The sequence below is a fragment of the Idiotropiscis lumnitzeri genome, chromosome 9 (assembly GCF_059441095.1).
Source record: "Idiotropiscis lumnitzeri isolate Australia: NSW breed Sydney's pygmy pipehorse chromosome 9, RoL_Ilum_1.0, whole genome shotgun sequence".
Taxonomy (NCBI): Eukaryota; Metazoa; Chordata; class Actinopteri; order Syngnathiformes; family Syngnathidae; genus Idiotropiscis; species Idiotropiscis lumnitzeri.
In genome coordinates, this window is record NC_142399.1 from 8,777,787 (window position 1) to 8,797,938 (window position 20,152).

General features: G+C 40.6%; 1 protein-coding gene and 1 long non-coding RNA gene across 3 annotated transcripts in view; one reads left to right on the top strand and one right to left on the bottom strand.

The window, feature by feature from the left end:
* Positions 1 to 20,152, top strand: part of sorcs3b (sortilin related VPS10 domain containing receptor 3b) — a 51,738-nt gene that overhangs the window by 1,784 nt on the left and 29,802 nt on the right. The window contains exon 2 of the mRNA XM_088304583.1: positions 15,411 to 15,478. Coding sequence (XP_088160709.1) covers positions 15,411 to 15,478 — 68 coding nt within the window. The remainder of the gene's footprint in view (positions 1 to 15,410; positions 15,479 to 20,152) is intronic.
* Positions 1 to 20,152, bottom strand: part of LOC148330132 (uncharacterized) — a 52,177-nt gene that overhangs the window by 709 nt on the left and 31,316 nt on the right. Inside the window, exon 4 of one of the 2 annotated variants that reach the window (XR_015845058.1) lies at positions 9,129 to 9,622. The exons of the other annotated variant lie outside the window; for it this stretch is intronic. This is a non-coding gene — a long non-coding RNA (uncharacterized LOC148330132). Of the gene's footprint in view, positions 1 to 9,128; positions 9,623 to 20,152 lie in introns of those variants that run through there. 2 annotated transcript variants of the gene reach the window in all.

The window sequence follows — 20,152 nt, forward strand, 5'->3', positions numbered from 1 at the left end:
ACCCTTTCCGCAGTCCCAAAAGTGCTCCCGAGGCTGCAGTGAGAAAATTGATGGCATTTTATGACTAGATGTTGGAGCTCGGGCGACATCCGATGTAAATGACTGATAATATTTCCAATCTAAGGGGGGGGCATTTGAAGGGAAATGACTTTCTTGCGGTGGTCCTCGCGCTAGTTTGGAGGGACTTTGCCTCAGATGTGAGGAAAACTGTGACAGCTCACAGCGGGTTGGCAGGAGGGGAGAAAGAACAATGTCATGGAGAAAGAGGCTGAGATTTGATGCCAATCAGTGTGCAAATCGGACTTTGGCGTACTGTTTGATTTCTGGGATGGTCTGAAACATGAAAGCACTGTGACTTTAATTGCATTGATTCGTGCTTGATTGGGAGAATTGATCATGAACTCCCCCCCTTCCGTGACTTCACGCTCAACTGCTTGTACGACGTCTCAAGTAGGGTTCCATTTCTGCACCTTAATGTACAGTTTACACTCATGGAGTCCATTTGAGCCAATAAAGGGACCACAAGGTAACTCTTTGGATTTTTTGCAGGTTAAAAAAAGGCTACAAAAGGATACACGAGCAATATTAGAAAAAGATTGTTTATATACAATACATCTGTTGGCGGGGTCGCCGGGTCTCACCAATATTTGCAAGTGGATAAAATTCTGAAGCAAATGTTTGTCATTTAGGAGTCCACAAAACTCACTCAATTGCACTCATAGGAAAGCATGAAAAACGTAACCACTGACATTAATTTTACCATGAACACAAAATTAGACGGTCATAATAGGATGCACAAAATTGAACAGGAAGACGGTAATTTTGCTTTGTAGCAGCCATTGTGAGCACATATTTACACTTTTTGCCAAATTCCTATTTGCGCTATCTTGCCAGACTTTTTTTTTGCCGGCGCTATCTACTCGGAAAAAAGTAGGTTTTGTGGAATTGACTCAATTTTATTTTGACAAGTTGTCATGCAAAATAAAATCTGCATCCAGATAGATTTTCAAAGTAATCTATACAACTATGTAAAAATGTATTTGGATTCAGATGATTTCATTTTGTGCAAGAAATTACTCAAATAAAATTGAGTAAATTCAACAAAAACTTTTTTTTAGAGTGGATCGCGCAACATTTTTTCCAGTATAATGTGGGCGAAGCATGGCATAAAAATTTGGCGATTAGAGGGTATGAACGAAAAAAAAATATACGCTCTCCTTACGCCTTTTATTAAGGGTACCAACTGTATATTCCGGTAAATTATTTCCCATGATTGTGTTGACCTGTTTTTGTTTTTAACTTTCTCTTTTGTTACTTTCATTTGATGTTTTGTTTCATTTGTACACTGAAAAAACATTGTAGAATTTACTCCATTTTATTACATTTCATCAAGAGGTTGAAGCAAAACACAAAATAACAACAGATTGAGTTTTTTTTTTCTTTCAGTGAAAAGGGCTCTCGTAAAATTAGCATTGAAGGACAGTACAAAACCGCTGAACATTTAAACCAACATTAAAAACCAGAACTCATTTTGTGCAATTTTTCACAAAAATCAACGTATTTTTGAGGCACTTTCCCACATATCAATCCAAATTTGCAAAAATAAATAAATGAAATTATTTCTCAGTGAAAGACCGGCCTGGACGCAAGTCTGCCATTTAGTGGTGAATGGCGATATTACAACTTAAAACTAGTAAAACCTGATATATAGATAATTTTTCCCTGTCTTTTTTCTACCATCCCATATCAGTCATTTTTTTCTTTTGTTTTGCAGAGGGCCTATATGGAATATTTATCAATGCTTTATGCATACTTTTATGGGGTTTGTGTAAAAAATAAATACATATAATAAATTAAAAATAAAACTTTTTTTTTTTTTTAATTCAACAAAGCGCCACTCAGTCTGTCCGCATTTCGCCCATTCGTTGGCTAAAGCATCATGGCCATCCCTTCTGTGTGCGTATACTGACATGGTCTGGAGATTTATATCATGATGTGAGCTCATTGTGCGCCATTAAATGTGTCAAAAAAAAAAAAAAAAAAAGCCGCCACTTGGCTGCAGATGTCTTGCTGCTTGAATCAATATTTCAATCATCCGCCTCGCGTCGATGCTCAGGAGATATGATGTATATATTTTTTAACCACATCAGCACATGTGGCTGCCGGGAGACCACGCTGACAATCCTCATCGACCCCCAACCCCACCCCATCCCAGGCCCCCCTCTCACACAGGGCTGAGGTCAGGTGATCAACAGGTTATTGGCATGTGAGTAAATTGCGGTTCCAAATGGGACCCGGCCGCTGTTAATCCGAGAAAGGCAGCTTGAGCAAAGTGGGAACGCCGTGATGCAGATAAGCGGCGAGCCTTATTGATAGCCCTGCCCTCTCCCTTACTTCTGTTGCTGCAATTATACTTTTATGTCGCACTAAAGAACGTCCACATATCTTTGTGACGGGGCGTCTTTATTTTCCCCGTGCAGCGAAATGTCTCGTTTTGTCCAAAGGTGACGCGAGTCAAAGCAATCTGTCAGCTCTGTCGTCTCTTCCCTCTCCTCTGCCGGGAGTCCCGACGAGACCTTTTTCGGGCGGCGGCGACGTGAGCAGAGAGCGAGGCCGTTATTTGTTGCATGTAATCACATTCTTATGAATAGACGATAAAAGGAGGAGTGGAAATGGCAAAGCGCTGGAGGACACCTGTGTTTAAAGCAGCTTCATTAGCCAGACGGCCCATTCCATTCAACGCGGCAGGTCTGCTTGCACGGAGACTCTTTGATCCATAAAAATCAAATGGAAGGCGCTCCCAATTCACAAAAGTGTTTGACCAGAGTTTTTGGGTGGGTTACATGATGATGAAAAGTGCATTGAATGCCAATTTGTTCAGTACCAGCTGAAGGGAAACTGCTCCTTTTACTACAAATTCTTATCTTATCGGACATCAACAGTATTTTATTTTATTTTTTTGCTATTAAATTATTCGCTATCAGCCCAGGGAAAATGAATGTACTTTTTATCTTCTATATTCGTCAATGGCAGCGAATGAATTAATTCTGCCAGATGTTTTAATTTATCAGCACATTTTCACATGGCCTTGACCTCAAACTATTTGGGATCCTGAATAGTTGATAGAAATCAGTGAGGAGAGCTTTTAATATTTCAACATTCCACTCCTGTGGCATCCAGTATTGGAAAATTGCATTTGGGGGTGTACCTCTGTGTGGGATATCTCACTTGATATCCGACAACGAGAGCCACAACTGCCCAGGCTAACGAGATCCGACACAAGAGCTCAAAATAAAGTGTCTCCTTACACTGTTAACAATGTTCACTTTACAGATGGTGTGATAAAAGTATTCATTTAACAAAAGGCAGCACGGCACATGGCTCAATGCATTGCACAATTAAACGGAAATAATTGGTAAATATTCCTCCAGAAAGCGACTCTCACTCCTAACTGAAGTTTACTGTCAAACTAAACATAAAACTAAGAGAATTGTGGATTTAAAACAACTATTTAGCCTGCGCGACTTTAATGCTAACACACAATGGGAAACGACATGCGCACACGGGCTAGCAATTAGCATTTCCCTGGCAGCGTTGTTACTATAACTGGGCGCAAATTGGTGGTGACAGGAATTGACCACTGAAAATGAACGCTGAATCGGAATTTTTGCATTCTAGTCAGGTCGTAGAAAATTGTCATGAGAAACGAATGTTTGGATGGAGTCAGGTGTCTACGTGGGGAGCGCACGGGCATGAAATCTTCATACAAAGTCGGTCACTTAAGTCCAGCTAGGCGTTGCATCGACAACTCAAGTCTTTGTTACTTCATACGGAGCAAGTTTGGCATGTGGACGACGGACCTGAGATGACATGTTAGCTTAGCGCTAGCTAGCTGCTTAGACACAATACCGAAGCATTTACTTGACTAAAGGTGCTGCTGTCACGCACTGGTGTGCATTCTTAATCAATACAAAGATACGGCTTCAAATAAGTGAACGAATGTGGCTTTGTAAAGTGTTTTGGACACCGTTTGGTGAAGATAAAACGCAACATAAGTGCACTCAATTTACCGTTAACAACGCACACAGAATCTCATTCCTGTAAAATTATGAAATAATATACACGGTGATCTTATGGTTAACACGTCGAACCCGGATCCTCACTGCTGTGTGCTCACCATGCGCTCACATGTAAAAATAAGAATTCGATATGACTATCACTGCTTTATTATGTGCAATCACAGAAAGCTATATTTGACTTTGGAACGGTGCTCACCGATTAAGGTCCTGAAGGTCACTCACAAGTCTCATCAAGTCAGACGTTAAAAAATGATTGCTCTAAAGATCCGTTTAACTGCTGCGTGCTGAGATGGTTCCCCACAGGTTTGTCATCACAGGTGACACCGCTGACATTACATGCAGCCATTTGGCACATTGTCATCACGACTATTGATTGTAGTCGGCTCAAGTTCCTAACCTTGCCGAGTATTGATGTCTGCTGACCAATGAAGAGCGCCGTTGTGACATAATTAGAACGATAATAAAAAATAAATATTATAACACCATGACACCAATTTTATTTGTAAGCCCGTCTGCAGAACCATACTATTGAGTGATATTTTTATAGAAAAAATAAAATGGTGTTTTTTTTTCAGTGCTCGGACAAATTAATTGTATTTCCATTCATTTCAAAGGAGGAAATTGAATTGAATGTTGCATGAGACTTTAAAACAAAAAACGCATCTTCTTTTTAGCATAAATGATAATAAAGAAAAAAAAAATCCAATTTACCCAATAATTTAAAAGCTCTTAGGATGTATAACGTTGGTCACTTAGCCATGCATCGCCCCCTGCTGGTTGGCTGACTACTGATCGACTAAGTGCTTGATTATTTGCAGCAGCACCCACATTTTAAATATAAAAATCTCCAACAATCAGATTAATTTAATCACAGCCGAAAAAAATCGTGCTCGTTTTTCTCTTCTTTTTCGGCCCTGATCCATTTCAGTGCTTCCTCTTGGCATCAGCACATCACACGTGTTCATTAATCCCGCCACCCTCAAGCCTCCAGGGGCCTCGCTGCCCATTGATGTGATTGGAAGCCGCTGATGGAAACGGCATCTCCGAGTTCAAGGAACGCCGCAGGTGTCCGCAACCAACAAGACGCCTCTAGCGTGGCCACCATTTTTGTGTCTTTCCTCAGACAAATGGCTGCGTTTTACCTTGATGACGCTGGCTTGAGGTTTACAATGACCCTGCCTTGACCCCCCCCTCCCCAACACCCGTTCAGAAATAATTCAAAGAACTACCATTTTATTATGCTCCTCAAAGCACATGCACGCCGTCCCTTTTTCATGAATCATTCGTGCTTGGGGAATGCGTGCATGCATCACGTCAGCGTCGTCTGCACTCAGACTGTAGTTTTACCCCAAAGTGCATATCAAGGTCTACCTTCAATTTGATGCTCACTGCTTGATTCGCTTCCGCCTCTGCGCACACGCACACGCTCGCAACTTGCACGCTTATGCTTCAATTAATTAATCAAAGCCACAAAGTGGGCGCAGACGCCTATTTGACAGGTTTGCATGTGATTAATTAGTTTAATAACGATTGCGGGGTGGTCGGCGGGAACTCTGATTAGGTGGCGAAAACAAATGTATGTGTTATTTTGATTGGAAAACTTGTGAGTTTGAAAGTTACATCAGGAGATGACTTCATTAACGCTTGATGAGTGCTTCGCTGCCGTGCCGGATTTACACTTCGGGGCCCATTCCCACTTTAACGGCTGCATTTACATTTTTTGGACTCTATCACGCATGTACATTTCAATGGAGACACATCTAATTCAAATGATCAGATAATCAGCGAGCTCTGCAGAAGCTGGATAACGATTCTTATCATTTGAATGAGGTGTGCTGGAGCAGGGAGAGATGGAAAACAAGGAGTATAGCGCCCCCTTGAGGAACAGGATTGAAGAACCCTTTTCTAAACCAACCCACAAAAGTGACACCAAAAAAAAAAAAAAAGAGAATTCAACATTGTATATTTAAACACCAAAATATGAAACCGATATTCTACCACTAGCTTGATGATAACATTTAAAACGCCATAGATGAGCTAATAAATTAGCATAAATGTTTGGGTAATTATAAAACTTAAACACACGGAGCCGCAACGGTTACAAAATATCATACGACAAAACTCACAGTGCATAAATTTTCTCTGTGCTGTGGGAACATGTCATATTATTGGAGATTAGTTTGGGACCTTCTCTGCCTCTTCTTTCTTCTTAATCACACTGCATCGGTACCAGTAGATCCGACTGCTGCCTGGCACGTTGTGGTACTACATTCATAGTGTGCAAATTTAAATTCAGATCAGACTGTATAATGGACCCTGGCAGACAAAAAAAAAAATCGAATTTGGATCATTTAACACTTGCTGTGTCAATCCAGCCCAAGTGACTTTCAGTGTGTGATTTGCATCTGCCGTAATGTTTAAACATGACTTGTGGCTCTTCAGGTACACACAAGTTTGACACGGCAAAAATGACAATTTCAGGGGAAAAAAAAAGTATTCATATACACCAACAGGACGACCAAAAGTGACACACAAGGCTGCTGTGAAATCGATGATGATGATGGTGGAGGAGAGCTTCCAAATACACAGCGACACACACGCACACACAAAAAGTTCACTTAATAGCTTTTCTCGGTGCCAATCCTTTTAAATGACGGGCTGCTTTTGCTTTGAAAAGAAAAAAAAACTACAAATGAGTGTTCATGAATAAGCCTTATTTGAATACCGCAACATATCAAACTGTATTCACGTAGCATTTAAAGTTCTGGTATGCTACGGAACCGACAAAGATGAAGCTCAAGTGTTACAGAAGAAAAAATAAGTTAGCTGCTGTACAATTAAAAATAAAAAATTACTTTGTCTTTGAAGGCTCCTGACGAGTGTGCGATAAAACAGTTTCTGTGTGCCGCATATCACCTTGAGCTTTTCCACACAGTGCTTGTAATTAGCCATAAAGCTGTAAAATACATCTACGTTTACGTTAGCATCTGTAGCGTATATAAACAAGAAGGAATATGTTAACTCTGCGTGTAAAAATATAAAATATCGCAAAACGACTGGTATCGATGTTTTGGTATCTGTGCATTCAGAACCGATACCAATATCCCGAGTTACCATCGCATCACTTTTCTACTTTTCCATAGCGTGGCTCCGATTACAGTGGCTTAAAAAAAAAAAATTAATTAATAAATAAATAAAAATAAATTAAAAAGAATCATTTAAAAAAAAAGGAAAGGAAACTCAAACTAGATCAACTATGCTTTGGTCCGGTGTGACACACAAACGACCGTTAGCATATTTGGACAGATCGCTTTGGTTAAACGCCAAATTGTTCCACTTCATGTCACGAGCTTGTACATCTTGGCAATATTGCGACTCTAAATGCGTGTTTGCGTGTCAAGTGCACCTTCCAGAGATTTATTATTCCTGAAAGTGTGTTTTGGCGGGTTGGCGTGTTCATGCACGATGATTTGTGTAGTTGTGATTGGTACGCACGACTATAAATTATGTTTCTTTAATCCATCCGCCTGGGAGATTAGTTTTTCATTCATCTTTTTATTTGTGACTTCCTCTCCCTTATTTTTTTTTTTAATATTTTAAAATAAATCAACCTGGACTTTTAATGAGTTGGAGTTCTACTGTATTATGCTCCAATTAAATTTTAAAACGCACACTGACTGACGGAATGCGTCGCAGTTGATATGATTTGATCGGCACAAATTGTCATAGCAAGACTAAAATGACTAAAAAGAATTGTGACAAACAAATTGGGATTAAAACTCAAAGCATGCTTGTGTCCTTAAAATGAGACAAAACATTTTTTTACTCCCATTGATAATTGAGAAAAAAAATAAAGTTTTGCTCTTGTCAATCGGACCCCCAAGAGCCTTGTTTTAGTGGTTTGGCTGCAGACTGATGCAATTGCGTGCTTCTCTGCAGTTGTATTCATGTAATTAGCCAAATGAAACGCCACGGTGAATGCAACAAAATAAATTAGGAGAAAAAAAGTAGGTCACCGTTTCTCAAAACAATTGCAACCCGCACCAACTCTCTATATTCTAAAATAATGTGACCACCGCCCTGTGAACTCAAGTACGAAAACATTTGGAAGCGCCAAATGTGATCTTCATTAAACAACGCAGGAAATAAACAATGTCGGGACTACGTGAGATTACAACAGCCTGTTGGTTACCCTTTATTTATTTATTTTTAAGAGTCAAGCCAGTTCTGTCTTTACATAATGCAAATACGCCAGCCAGGAAAAACACAAACTAAATCCATTTGGCTTCAGCTCAGAGGCCCTTCGAAGTCTCTGTGAAGAGTTTTGACTGACTTCTCTTGAATGTCCCAAAAATGCTAAGCAGTTTGTACCTAGAAATAGAAATAATCCCTTCAAATGCTACTGTCAGGAAAGTCACAATACAGATTTTGTTTTGCATCGTCATCTTGATCAGCTGACATTTGAAACTGTTACCAGGTGTCTTCATCTGTGTGTCATTCCTTTTCTCAAGTACAGATAAGGGTCAACAATGACGCAAGACCTTTTAAACTAAATTTCCTGTCTTTAGTGAATTAGCCTGTTGTTACCATGAGGACGAGGAGTGGCCTCACTTCGAATCAGCCGCAGTATATATATATATATATATATATATATATATATAAATCCACTTGTTGCTGAACCAATCGTTAATTCGTCAATATGACAAAATATCTTTGTAATATTATATGCAAATGCTGTTAGCTAATAGTGAATCGGTGTGTCCGACAAAACTCATCACAGCTTTGCTTACCTTGTGACTTTAATGTAGTGTATTTCTTGAAAGTGGGTCTGGATCTTCGCCCAGCCTCGCCTCCAGGTCGCTGAGGAGACTCAAGCGATTATTATGTCAATTAACCCCAACATTTCAAGCGGCTTCCTTCATGTGTCATCTTTTCTTTTGGGCTGACACTTTACACATTCAAAGTACGTCAGTAGAGAAGAAGGCTGAAAGCCGCATTCGAGACATTGTCGTCGTTTTTCAAATATGTCTGCCCGTCTCTGTCAAATGACGTCAAATGATTTTGTTTTACAAGGATTGTCATCGTACACGGCAGCTTCGGCTTTTTTCCATTTCAATGGATTTGCCTTCGAATTTGCAACTTTTCGACAAATGTCGTAAAAGTCACTCAAACATTGTTGATCATTAAACCTAATTCGTCGCTGTTCCTCCCAAAGCTTCCTTTAAGGGAATGAGGCAACACAATCACATTGTTTAACGGCAGACAGCGTTATTATGGTCTGCTCTTGTTGTTTTTTTTTTGCAGCATTGCTTTGCCACAATGGAGCTGTATTTGAAGTTAAACATTGGGACCATTTCATTAATTTTAACCCCCCCCCTCATAACGGACTGAATTGATTGCTGAAACCTCTCAAGCTCAAAACCTCCGCGCTCAGGAATCACCAGGATGAGCAAACGTACGCACAGCAGACGACGCGACGTCTCCCGGGACACGTGCGCGGCTTCATTTGATGAAAAAACGCCTCACCGCTGTGTGTCTTCACCCTGGAAAAGTACAAACAATCAATTTGGTCCAATTAGCCTCCCTTCGATCAGGTTATTTTTCTTAAAGGATGTTTGTTTTGTGGAGGACTGTTTCGGACGCCGTGGTTCGATTCCTCCTGACGTTTGCAGAGCATCTCGATTTCCTTTGTGGAGGTTTGATGAAATGTACGCAAACGGGTTTATTTGGAACGTTGTGTGGCTTCCTGTGATGTTCTTCATGTGTGGGAAAGTGATGTTTACTCATGATAGCCAGCGGTGGTCGAAATGACTTACTGCTCCTTAGCAATTTAACAACTTGAGCAACAAAAGCGCAAAGAGGCAAGTAAAAGGTAACGCGACGAGGTGAGCGGTGAGTTTCAGCCGGCTTGTCGTATCTGATAATGAACACAAACGCAATTCGGCTCTCCGGGGATCTGCATTATTTAAATAACGCCATTTTTTTTAAATTTTATATTCATCAACCTTCACAGTGTCTCTAGTCAGAGCAGCAACGATGGGGAGTTGATCTTCTTCACTTGGTCAAGCAGCAAACTCTACAACGGGGTACACAAATCCCGATAATCTGGAGTCATTTGATTCACTTCTACCAAGTCAGACAAGGCCTGTCACTGAATGTCTCGAAAAGATTGTGAGCAAGTATCCTGCGGGGTGCTGAGAAAGGTTTTCACTCGACTTCCCTCTCCCTAGCCACTTCACCCAACTCTTCTACGACTGGAATCATGGGTCAGCCGCAAGGCAATCTCTCCAGCGTGTCCTCGGTCATCCCGGTGGGACGTGCCCTGAATATCTCCGTCGGGACGCGTTCATTCTATCCAGATGCCCGAGCCACTCCAACCTGTACTTTCTATGATTTTGGTAGAGGTTAATCTCAAGGCCAAAGTATGGAGAAAGAAATATGATGATGATGAGTCTTAAAATGGTCAAGTCAATCACCGGAGCTTAACCCAATAGAGTATGCATTTTTCCTCCTGAATTGTAGACGGAAGAGAGAAAGCTCCAACAAAAAGACCTGAAAGAGGTTTTAGTAAAGGCCTGGAAAAGAATTTCAAACAAAGAATGCAAGAAGACAACCTTGCTGTTCCGATACCTTTGGAGGGGGTTGTATCTATTTGAAAATAATTTTCAAAGAACACGGTGACGGCAATTTCTTGTTTAATTCCGTCCGGTTAACTCATCTGAAGTCAGCTGACACGAGTTTGGCTTGATTGGCGCTCACGACGTTGGAGCGCTGACACTTTGAGAGTTACTTCTTCGTTGTCTGGTTTTTAGAGGATGGAACAAGCTGAAGGTTCCTCCCCGGAGATTCTCGCATGGAATGTTTATTCTGCGCCGAAGTGTACAAAAGCTGATGCGTATTCATGAGATTGTAAATGCTGTGAACTTTTGCAGACGCCACCAAAAGTAAAATATGTAACGGCGCATGTTTTGATAGCAGAGGAGCTTGCATCAATCACTCCTATCAACACAGGTGGGGGTGCGGGTGGGCGTCCCCTGGAAATTAATTTAGAACCTGGAGTTGTCGCCAGCGGTTTGGTTGGAAAACACTGTGGCATCGACATGAAAGCGGAGGCATTGCTCGCGACATATTTGCAGCTTGCCATCCTCCGAGAAAAGGGGCAAGGCACAATCAGGTGTTCGCTCGCATTTTGTTTTTCCTCGACTGGCCAATTAGCCAGAAATGATATTTGAAGGGGGTCCGTGATAAAGCTTTACTTTGGGGGTGGGGGGTGGAGTGAGCAACCCGTTCCATTTGAAGTGAGTTATTAGAGAAAGTGCACCAACATTTTATTAATAGCAGGCAATATGTCCAATATGAATCAGAACTAAATTGCAGGCCGTGTAGGAAAAAAAGTGGCGTTGAGATGCCTCTCACGTCCCAGCGAAAGCACTTTATAAATGTGAGCATTTCTGCTTTGAAAGAAAGAAAAAAAATGGATTGATGTTTTTTGTTTTTTTTTTTTTTTTTGAAAGATTTGATTTGGTCCAGCAGTCGTTGTGGTGCAGTGCATGCGCAGCTTCCATGCTGAGATGTTTATGTAAGATCGCTCGGATGAGCGGCTACGACATGCTTGTTGCCATGGAGGATTTCAGCCCGCGGGGGTCAAAGTGCACATGACTTTGACAGGCCTTTCATGTTTTTTTTATTTTTTTATTTTTGTTGTTTTTTTCTGTGTGTGGATCCCTCATTGGAATTGTGATGCAAGCGAGAAAAGCTGGCAAAGAAAGAGAAAAGAGCCAGACCAGAATAGAAGATTTGGATAAACGGATGACTTAAAACCAACTCCTTGGAGGGTGCATGTGGAGCCCATCTGAAGAAATGATTGGTTGACTTTCCCGGGGCAAAAGCTCCCTTTGCGCACATCAATAAAACATAAACATGAATAAATGCGCTGCTTTTGCCCTCGCAGGGTTCTTACTTAATTTCATGTTTGCAAGTGAGCAACGGGACGGATGGAAATGCTATTTACCTTGAAGCCTTTGGAATTACACCGGAGGCCATTTTGGGTTTGCCCCCCCCCCACCCCACCTTCCCTTTATTTACATAAAAAGCCAAGCCGCACACAAAAACATGTAGCATTTTGCCACTAATTCGGCTTCATTTGTCATGTTATTTTGTCACACTCGTGATGTGCCCCACTTCCATTTGCATATATATTAGAGGCTCCCTACTGACTGCATCGGCGCTTACGGAGCCTATCAATAACAGTGAAGTGAAGACGCGGGAACAGTCTCCAGCGATGTAGTCTTGATGTATCCACTCAGGGACAAATCATGCAAACAGTCATCTGCCTCACTAGTCTGTCGCTCTCCGAGGTAGCGCTTTGCTGACCCAATTCAAAGGGTAGCCTCTTTGTTAATGAGCCAGAAGCACAAGCATGATGGCAGAAAGTAGAGCTGAACCATTCTGGAAAAAAATCCCCCCCACCTCTATTGCGATTCGAGTTGGTAACTTCCAAAATGCGTTGGCAAAGACATCTTCACAAAATTCTACTAAACTAATGTGGCGTAATCATAAATCGGACAATAAAAATTTGTGGCTTAATCACTTCAACTGATAAGTAAACAATATGTGGGCGATTTGATTTTGGCTTCTCTTGAAATTTAAAATGTTCTAATTGCAGAAAACGATTTTTACTTTTTTTCAAGACAACTTTCCGCAACTTTCCATTCAATCCTCGTAATCCAGAGCTCTAAATGTAACCGTTAAGCGTCACTTAATTTGTTGGTGACTCTTTGCCGCTCTCCGATCAAATCAATTGCACGTTAACTTCAGCTCAACGCTCAACAGATCTTTCCTCTTTGTATCGCTTTTCTCAAAGTGGGCGTTTAGGCCTGACATCACAGCCGTTTAACCAAATCTTTACGCCAAATTGATTCCGACTCGGGCCCTCGGACCTGGCAGACTTGATGCATTTAGTTATGCAAACGCTTATCTGTCTTTGTGATTGCTTAATTAACCCATAATGCATCTCGTCCCGGCTGAGCTCACGGGCAGCGTTTGAAGGCTGTGCGGCGGGTCAATTGGGTTTTTAACGTCTTCAAAGGCGTCTTAAAGACACGTCTTTTGTTCCGCCGAATGCGCCGCAGATTTTTTTTTATTTTTTTCAGCTTTAATGAGTCGTTCGGCAGGTCCCGCAAGGTTAATGCGTTTAAACTAACTGTAATTGAGCTGCTGACCCATCTTCAAGGCTTTATGAAATTTAGTCCTGATATGCCATGTTTCTCCTCCTTGATTGTTATTCCAACTCCCTGCTTCCCTCCGGCCTCACTGTCCTCAACCACCGCCCCCACCTCCCCCCCCCCCCCCCCCCCCCCATTCAGGCCTCCGCTACTTTCCTAGGCTGAGTTATGACCATCCCCATGGGGTGGTCTTTTATAATACCATTGGAGTGACAATAATGTGTTTGCAAACCATTTCACTTCGCCCTCTGTGCATTTGCTGCCTTTTATGAGCCACAATTTCGCCTCCCCAGAAACGCATTGTCCTGAGAACATGCACGGACGGACTGGACGGCCTCCAATTAGCCAAATGCATACCGTTCGGCTAACAGACAAACGTGTATGAAAAAGCAACACAGAGCCATTTTTCAGTGTTCACTGAACAATTAGATTTTGGGCAGACTTTTTCCGCTGTCATTCCAAATGAGGCACACACACGCACACACACACACACGCCTCGCAAAAATTCTGCTACCGTGCCAGCACGCTGACGTTGAGTCACAACATGAGCATGCCTTGTCATTGGGATACACTTGGAAATGACACTCATTAGGGGAGGTGTGTGGCAGACTTGTAGATTTAGTTGGAGTAGGTTGGCAAAAGTCGTGAGAAAGTGAGTTGGATTAAAAGGTAATGTTCGATGGTCTTAATAGGAAAAAAAAAAAAGATTAGTACGAACGGAACTAAAAGCTTCAGCCACTCTTCCACTGAAGAAAAAGGAGACCTGCGCTGACCAATCCACTTTAGGCTCATTATTGATCGAGACAAGCAGCCATATCCAAACAAATGTATACCAAATGAAAACACTCACAAGGATCATGCAGCAGATGCTAATATGCAGGCTAGCCAAGTGGTAAACTGACTCCAAGGTCTCGGTGTCACTTCGCTAGCAGGCACAAATAAACCACTGTGCTAGTAGGCAAGTGTGACTTTTGGCTTAGTTACACTTTGTAAAAAAAAAAAAAAAAAAAAAAAATACATTTATTTCTTGAATTTCACTTTTATATTTCCATTTTACAATAGAGTGTTTTTTTTCTTACTAAAAACATGAAACTTGATGTTTTTACGTGTCTAGAATGAATTAATGGCATTTTAATCATTTCAATGGAGAAAATTGGTTTCATATAAGAGTAATAAGATTGAATTCAAACCAAATTGTTTGATTTTATTTTTTTTATTCCAGGCATGAGGAATTTTTCAGGGTTTACATGACATGATTACCCAATATCATCTTGCAAAGTCAAACTGGTCAAAAGTCGAAATTTTGTGCCCCTGAGCCATGTCTAGTATAAGAGGTTAGTCTTCTGGATGGCGCAATTTCAAGTGGATTTTAGAAGGATGAATTGAAATTGCAAAAATGAATGTAAAATGGACGCAACAAAACAGCGGCAGACTTCCTGTGTGCTTTCACGTGTGGGGCTTTTGAGACTTTTTTGTTGGTCCACTCGCGACGGAAATACCACACAAATTTTTATCATCAGAATAAAAATTAAATAAAAAGGTAGGTGATAAAGTAAAAATATTTTTTTTAAATTGATAAAGTGGGCCCCACAATATGATTTTTTTCCTGATGCATAATGAAAAAAAGTGCAAAAAAAATTAATTAATTTAATTAATCTAACTTTATTAATACTACTTTCCTTTTCGATTCCCAGAATAGATTGCGAGGCAAAATGGATTTAATTAATTAAGTTTTCAAGGACATTAATGTTTGTCAAATGTGTTTTTGCGTTACCAGTAGTTGAATGGGTGTCATATTTTGGTTGTATAATTTATTTATTTATTTATTTGACAACAAACCATGACTTTAGGATATGTTTAACATCCCGGTCCTTGCACGGTTTGCATTGCTCACCTCGGTATAGCGTGTAGAAATCAAGATTTCCTTTGTTTTGAATCACCATGTCAATCTTCAAGATTATTTTGGGCCGGCGTTTGAAGAGCCCCAACCCGCCGATTTAATCGGTCAGGAACTTACTGATGAACACGTGGTGTACATTCTCTAACAAAGTGAAACACGGTCACTCTTCCCTCCTATCGAATAAAAATGATGCTTTTTGCTTTGCAGGTGATCCTCATCCTGACGAAGCTGTACGATTTCAACCTGGGCGCCGTCACCGAGAGCTCTCTGTGGAGGTACGTTGCTTTGGATCACATCGATGCGCAGAGAGCTGATGGCGCACCGCTGCATCTAATTCGATAAACATGCAAAAGCACAAAGCTAAGGAAAATATATTCATAGATAGGCGCGCCATCCGCTGTGATTTATAGCGTGCACGCGCTCACCAGAGGATGAAGAATGAAGATACATTGAAAGTCCGTATGACGTATGTTTTAATAAAGCAGCCAGTGTGAAGCCAACCTGTTCACGGCGGCGTACTGGATATTTTTCAGGCATCTTCACATGACATGTTGTTTATTTTTCTGATGACTTTTTAGCTTTTTTTTTCAAAACAGTTATCTGTACTCTCTGCTTCCTATTTTGTCAAAATAGGCTCGTTACTTTTTTCAAGCTCCGCGGATGGTGACACAAGGCAAAAAAAAAGACGTAAATAGAAGAAAGGTAAAGTCAACCGCGGTGATCTTGATTGATTGAGGTCGTGGGGTCATACTGTAGAAGGCGAGGGGGAGAAAAAAAAAAGTGATGGCAGCGACATGTCGGAACGTGAACAGGGAGCATCAGAGTCAGAGATCCAAGATATTTCCCCATCCATATCTTAATTTAAAAGAATTTCTTTCCATGTTGGCGACTGCAAGAATGATTCGTGGCAAACGCCTTGCGCCTTGTTTCAAACGGAAAAAAAAAAAGAAAAAGCCATCTGATGTTGAAAAATTCTGTAACTAATCTTAAAAAAACAAATACCTGTACGTTTTTTTTTTTTTCAATTATCGTTAGCTAATTTAGTTTTTATTTATGTTAGCAAAATTATGGGAACACGGTCTGCTAGCATAAAAATTGTTTGCTCAAAACAGGTTTTCTTCTCATGCAGTAAGAGCACTACATAAATTAATAAGAGCGGAACAATTTTTTGTGGGGAATTTTTTTTTTTTTATGCCAGGTTATCAAAACGTGTAAAATAAAAATAACGGTGTCTATAATTGACAGTAAAAAATATTTTTTAGTTTTCTACCCAAGTAAATGTTAGAGTCTAAACCATTTTTCCTCATCTTTCAGTACTTTTGTATGATAGCGAGTGCAAGTACACTTGCCACCTTTGCCTATTCTTTGCAACCCAAACACTGCAACACGCTAGCTCCAATAGACACACGGTACTCTCCGCAATTGAGTAAATAAACTATTTGAAGTATCGTGAGCTGTCAGGAGTCGTAAGCGTCCAAAAATGGGGTGTACGTGGAGCAGCAGCAGCAGCAGCAGCAGATGGATGGCAGCAGAGTTTTTGTCCATTTGCACATTCACTTTGCTAGCGGGACTGACAAAAAAAAAAAAGTCTGCTCAACAGTGTGACCGCCTTTCCTGCTGCTACCAGCACCTCTCACACACACAAACACACTAAAGAAAACATTCAAATTTCCTTTCAGTCATGCAAGCGCAACATTGCTGGTGTTCAATGACAGTTCAATTATAAAAATGTCGTTGCTATAAACATCAAGGTTTTGGATTATGTATTGCAAATGGGGAAGAAAAAAAAAACATCTCAATATTCGAGCAAACAAAGTAAATCCTTTTTATTAATATGCAAGCCATGCACTCGCCGGCCACATCATTAGGTACACCCACACAAGCAAAGATGATAATGATTTGACTTCAGTAATTATAATGCAAATTTAATAAACTTTGCATCACTCAGGCCAGGGAAGTATTCATTTACAGGAAACATGATGTTTTATGCCATTTTAAAAAAGCCCTCAGGTGTCTCAATAACATGTCATGTGACATGCATGCATGGCCAAGTGAGTGACGTTAGGGGCCTGGAGTCAGTCCGGTTGGGGGGGGGAATTTATGTCGCGTCCATGCTCCTTGCGGGTGTGCTCATTTTGCATTTTTCATTGTTTGGGCTGTTCAATAGCCCACTTTGTTTGGATTTGTGTCTGTAACGGGCGTCGCCTAGTCAATGATGCCAGGATTCTGATTTCGGTTGACTGGGTTGTGAGCATGTTTGTGTGCCTTGTGGCCTCCAGCAGCTCGTTCTGCGTTTTTGTATTGCATGTGGGACAATGTCCTGTTCAATAAGTGGTTGAAAGTGCGTCAGCTAATTTGGCTCTCCTTGCCCAGCAGCATAATTCATTCACTGCCATGTCTGAAGTCATCAACTGCTGAAAGTGCAATTATTTGCTATCATTGACAATTATGACGGAAGCTATTTCCATTGCGTCGATGTGGAGGAGGTTGTGACATACATTGTATGTAAATAAGAAGTTTCCAAACAATTATCGTGATATGACGAATACTTATAGTGCAGGAACGCTAAGCAATTACTCCTTATTGGTGTTTTGAATTTGGATTCATTCATATTATTCACTTTGATGATAAAGACGACCAGCAAATTGGCGACCATATTATACACAAGTAAAAAAAAAAAAAAATGCTTTTCAAGGGCGATTTTGGGGGTGCGTATTATACACGGGTGTTTGTTATTCAAGCTACTTTATTCATTAATTTGCTATTTCTAAGTCTTATTTTTGTTCTATTCTAGCTTAATGTCACACAATCAAGAAATAATAGCATCAAAGTCACTATTTTGCATCACAAAATGTGTTCAATGAAGGTTGGGGAAACACTGCTCTAGTGGACCAAATTGGTATTACAAAACCAGCCAATTCAACGCCATCTTGTTCACATGCTGACTACATTCTGCCTGGTTTTGCCATCCCGAGAGATTCCCTCTGAAGCCACCCCTTGTCACAAGTAATTGAGTCACCACTATAGTAATTGTCTCGAATCGCAATTATACTGAAGGGTAGATTTTGGTGCATGCGCGCCTGTCAGGCTCATAAATAAGAATTCATTTCATCAAGGATAATACCACAGAACTCAATCCGGCCTTTTAATACGATCCCCCCTCCCCATCCCCCCACAATACCCTCTTCCCCTCGTCTTCTCACAGTCTGAAGAGAACTCATTTCACTGTGAAACACATCAGTCCGTCGAGTTTCAAATGAATATCTGTTTCACCAGAGGCGTTGCAAAGATTTACACTCGACTTGATGCTTTTTGGAATTTCCCCCGTATAGGTCTGCATCACAACGCCATAACCTTAAGTAAATTACGGCGCACCTAAGGCGCTTAGTGCAGGCACACAAAAAAAAAAAAAAAAAAAAAAAAAAAAGAACAGGAGATGTTAGGAAAAGATGAAGCCATGCGATTTCTGTGATAAGAACGAAAATGATTGATGGCCACAATAGCTTCCAGCCGGTCGCTGGCGATATCCGCGATGTTAGAATCGATGTGGCGACTCGCAGGAGTCCTCTTGTGTTTTCAAACGACCGCCTCTTTTCTGCACAATCAACTTGTGCCATGCAATAACGTCACACGTTTTCACCCCTCCCTTGATTGTGATGTGGCAGCTGAAAGCAGCACTTAGGCTGCACAAATGTGTTTAGGGGGTAAGTCTTTGAAAACAATGTCAACAGCAAATGGGACACTTCAGATTAATGCACAGACAATGATAGCAGACATTGCTTGGATATCTATCCAATTATGCCGTGAAATTATATTTGCAGGCACTCAGGTAGAACGGATGGTGCGGCTTTGTTGGGGGGGGGGATTTATGAGAATTGGGATGACAAGCGCATTTACCCTTGTCATGGACGCGTGCACATGGAAGGGACATAGAGAAGTGACAGCAGCATGTGACTGAACGAAGCCCGAGAGATAATTTGTTAGGTTTCGCATGGAAAACTTTCATAATGTCACCAATGAAATCCAATTTCAGGCTGTTTAATGCCACTCCCGCCTGAAGTTCCGTGTCAAGATAAACGCCAAACAAAAGAAAATTACAAAAACAACCACATAGCTTTGCCTTAAAGTCAATTTAGCTTAATGCTAACAAACAATGCAAAACGCCAGAGACAGGCTAGCATTTAGCATCAGTGTCACGTTGTTAGTGGAAATTTAAACACAAAGGGTGGCGCAACACAAGTGGACAGACAATACAACAAAAATAACAGGTACATATTCTTTATTCTCAACTAATATTAAGTTTACTAAGCAAACGTGACCGCCTCCTTCATGTATGTCCACGTCTGTCAAAAAGTGCAACACAATTAAATAGTGTGTAATTCTTATATTATTGCAATGTGCTGTAGTTCTCATTTAGAGAAAAAAAATGTCCTTTTCTTTTTTTTTTTTCAAGGCGACTAGAATGGAATAATGACCTTTACGTTTATTTCAAAAGATTATTTGAGAAACAAATGTTTTTAATTAAAGCGTGCGCACATCGCGTTCCAAATCATTATGCAAATGATGTTTTTCACATCTATTTAAATGGAACTCAGCATAATTTTCAAGTCACCTGTTGGGGAATCATTTTACATTTTCTAAGCAAACCGCTCAATGATGGGGATTTTATTTATCTAAGAAAAAAACGAAATAAAAATTTTGTTCAAATGCACTATTCCAAATTATTATGCAGAGCTGTGTTTCAAGACATTTTATAAGTTCGAAAGAACTGAAAGTAGTCATTTGCAGAATTTGCAGCATGAGGAGTTTGCATTTGCTAAAATAAAAAGCTACTTCTAAAACCTCAAATTCATATACTGACTTCTACACAAGTTTGCAAATACCGTGCACATCTTGTACTGGAGAGTCAATGGAGGGACTGCAATGACGTGATTTTGTTGCACAAACCA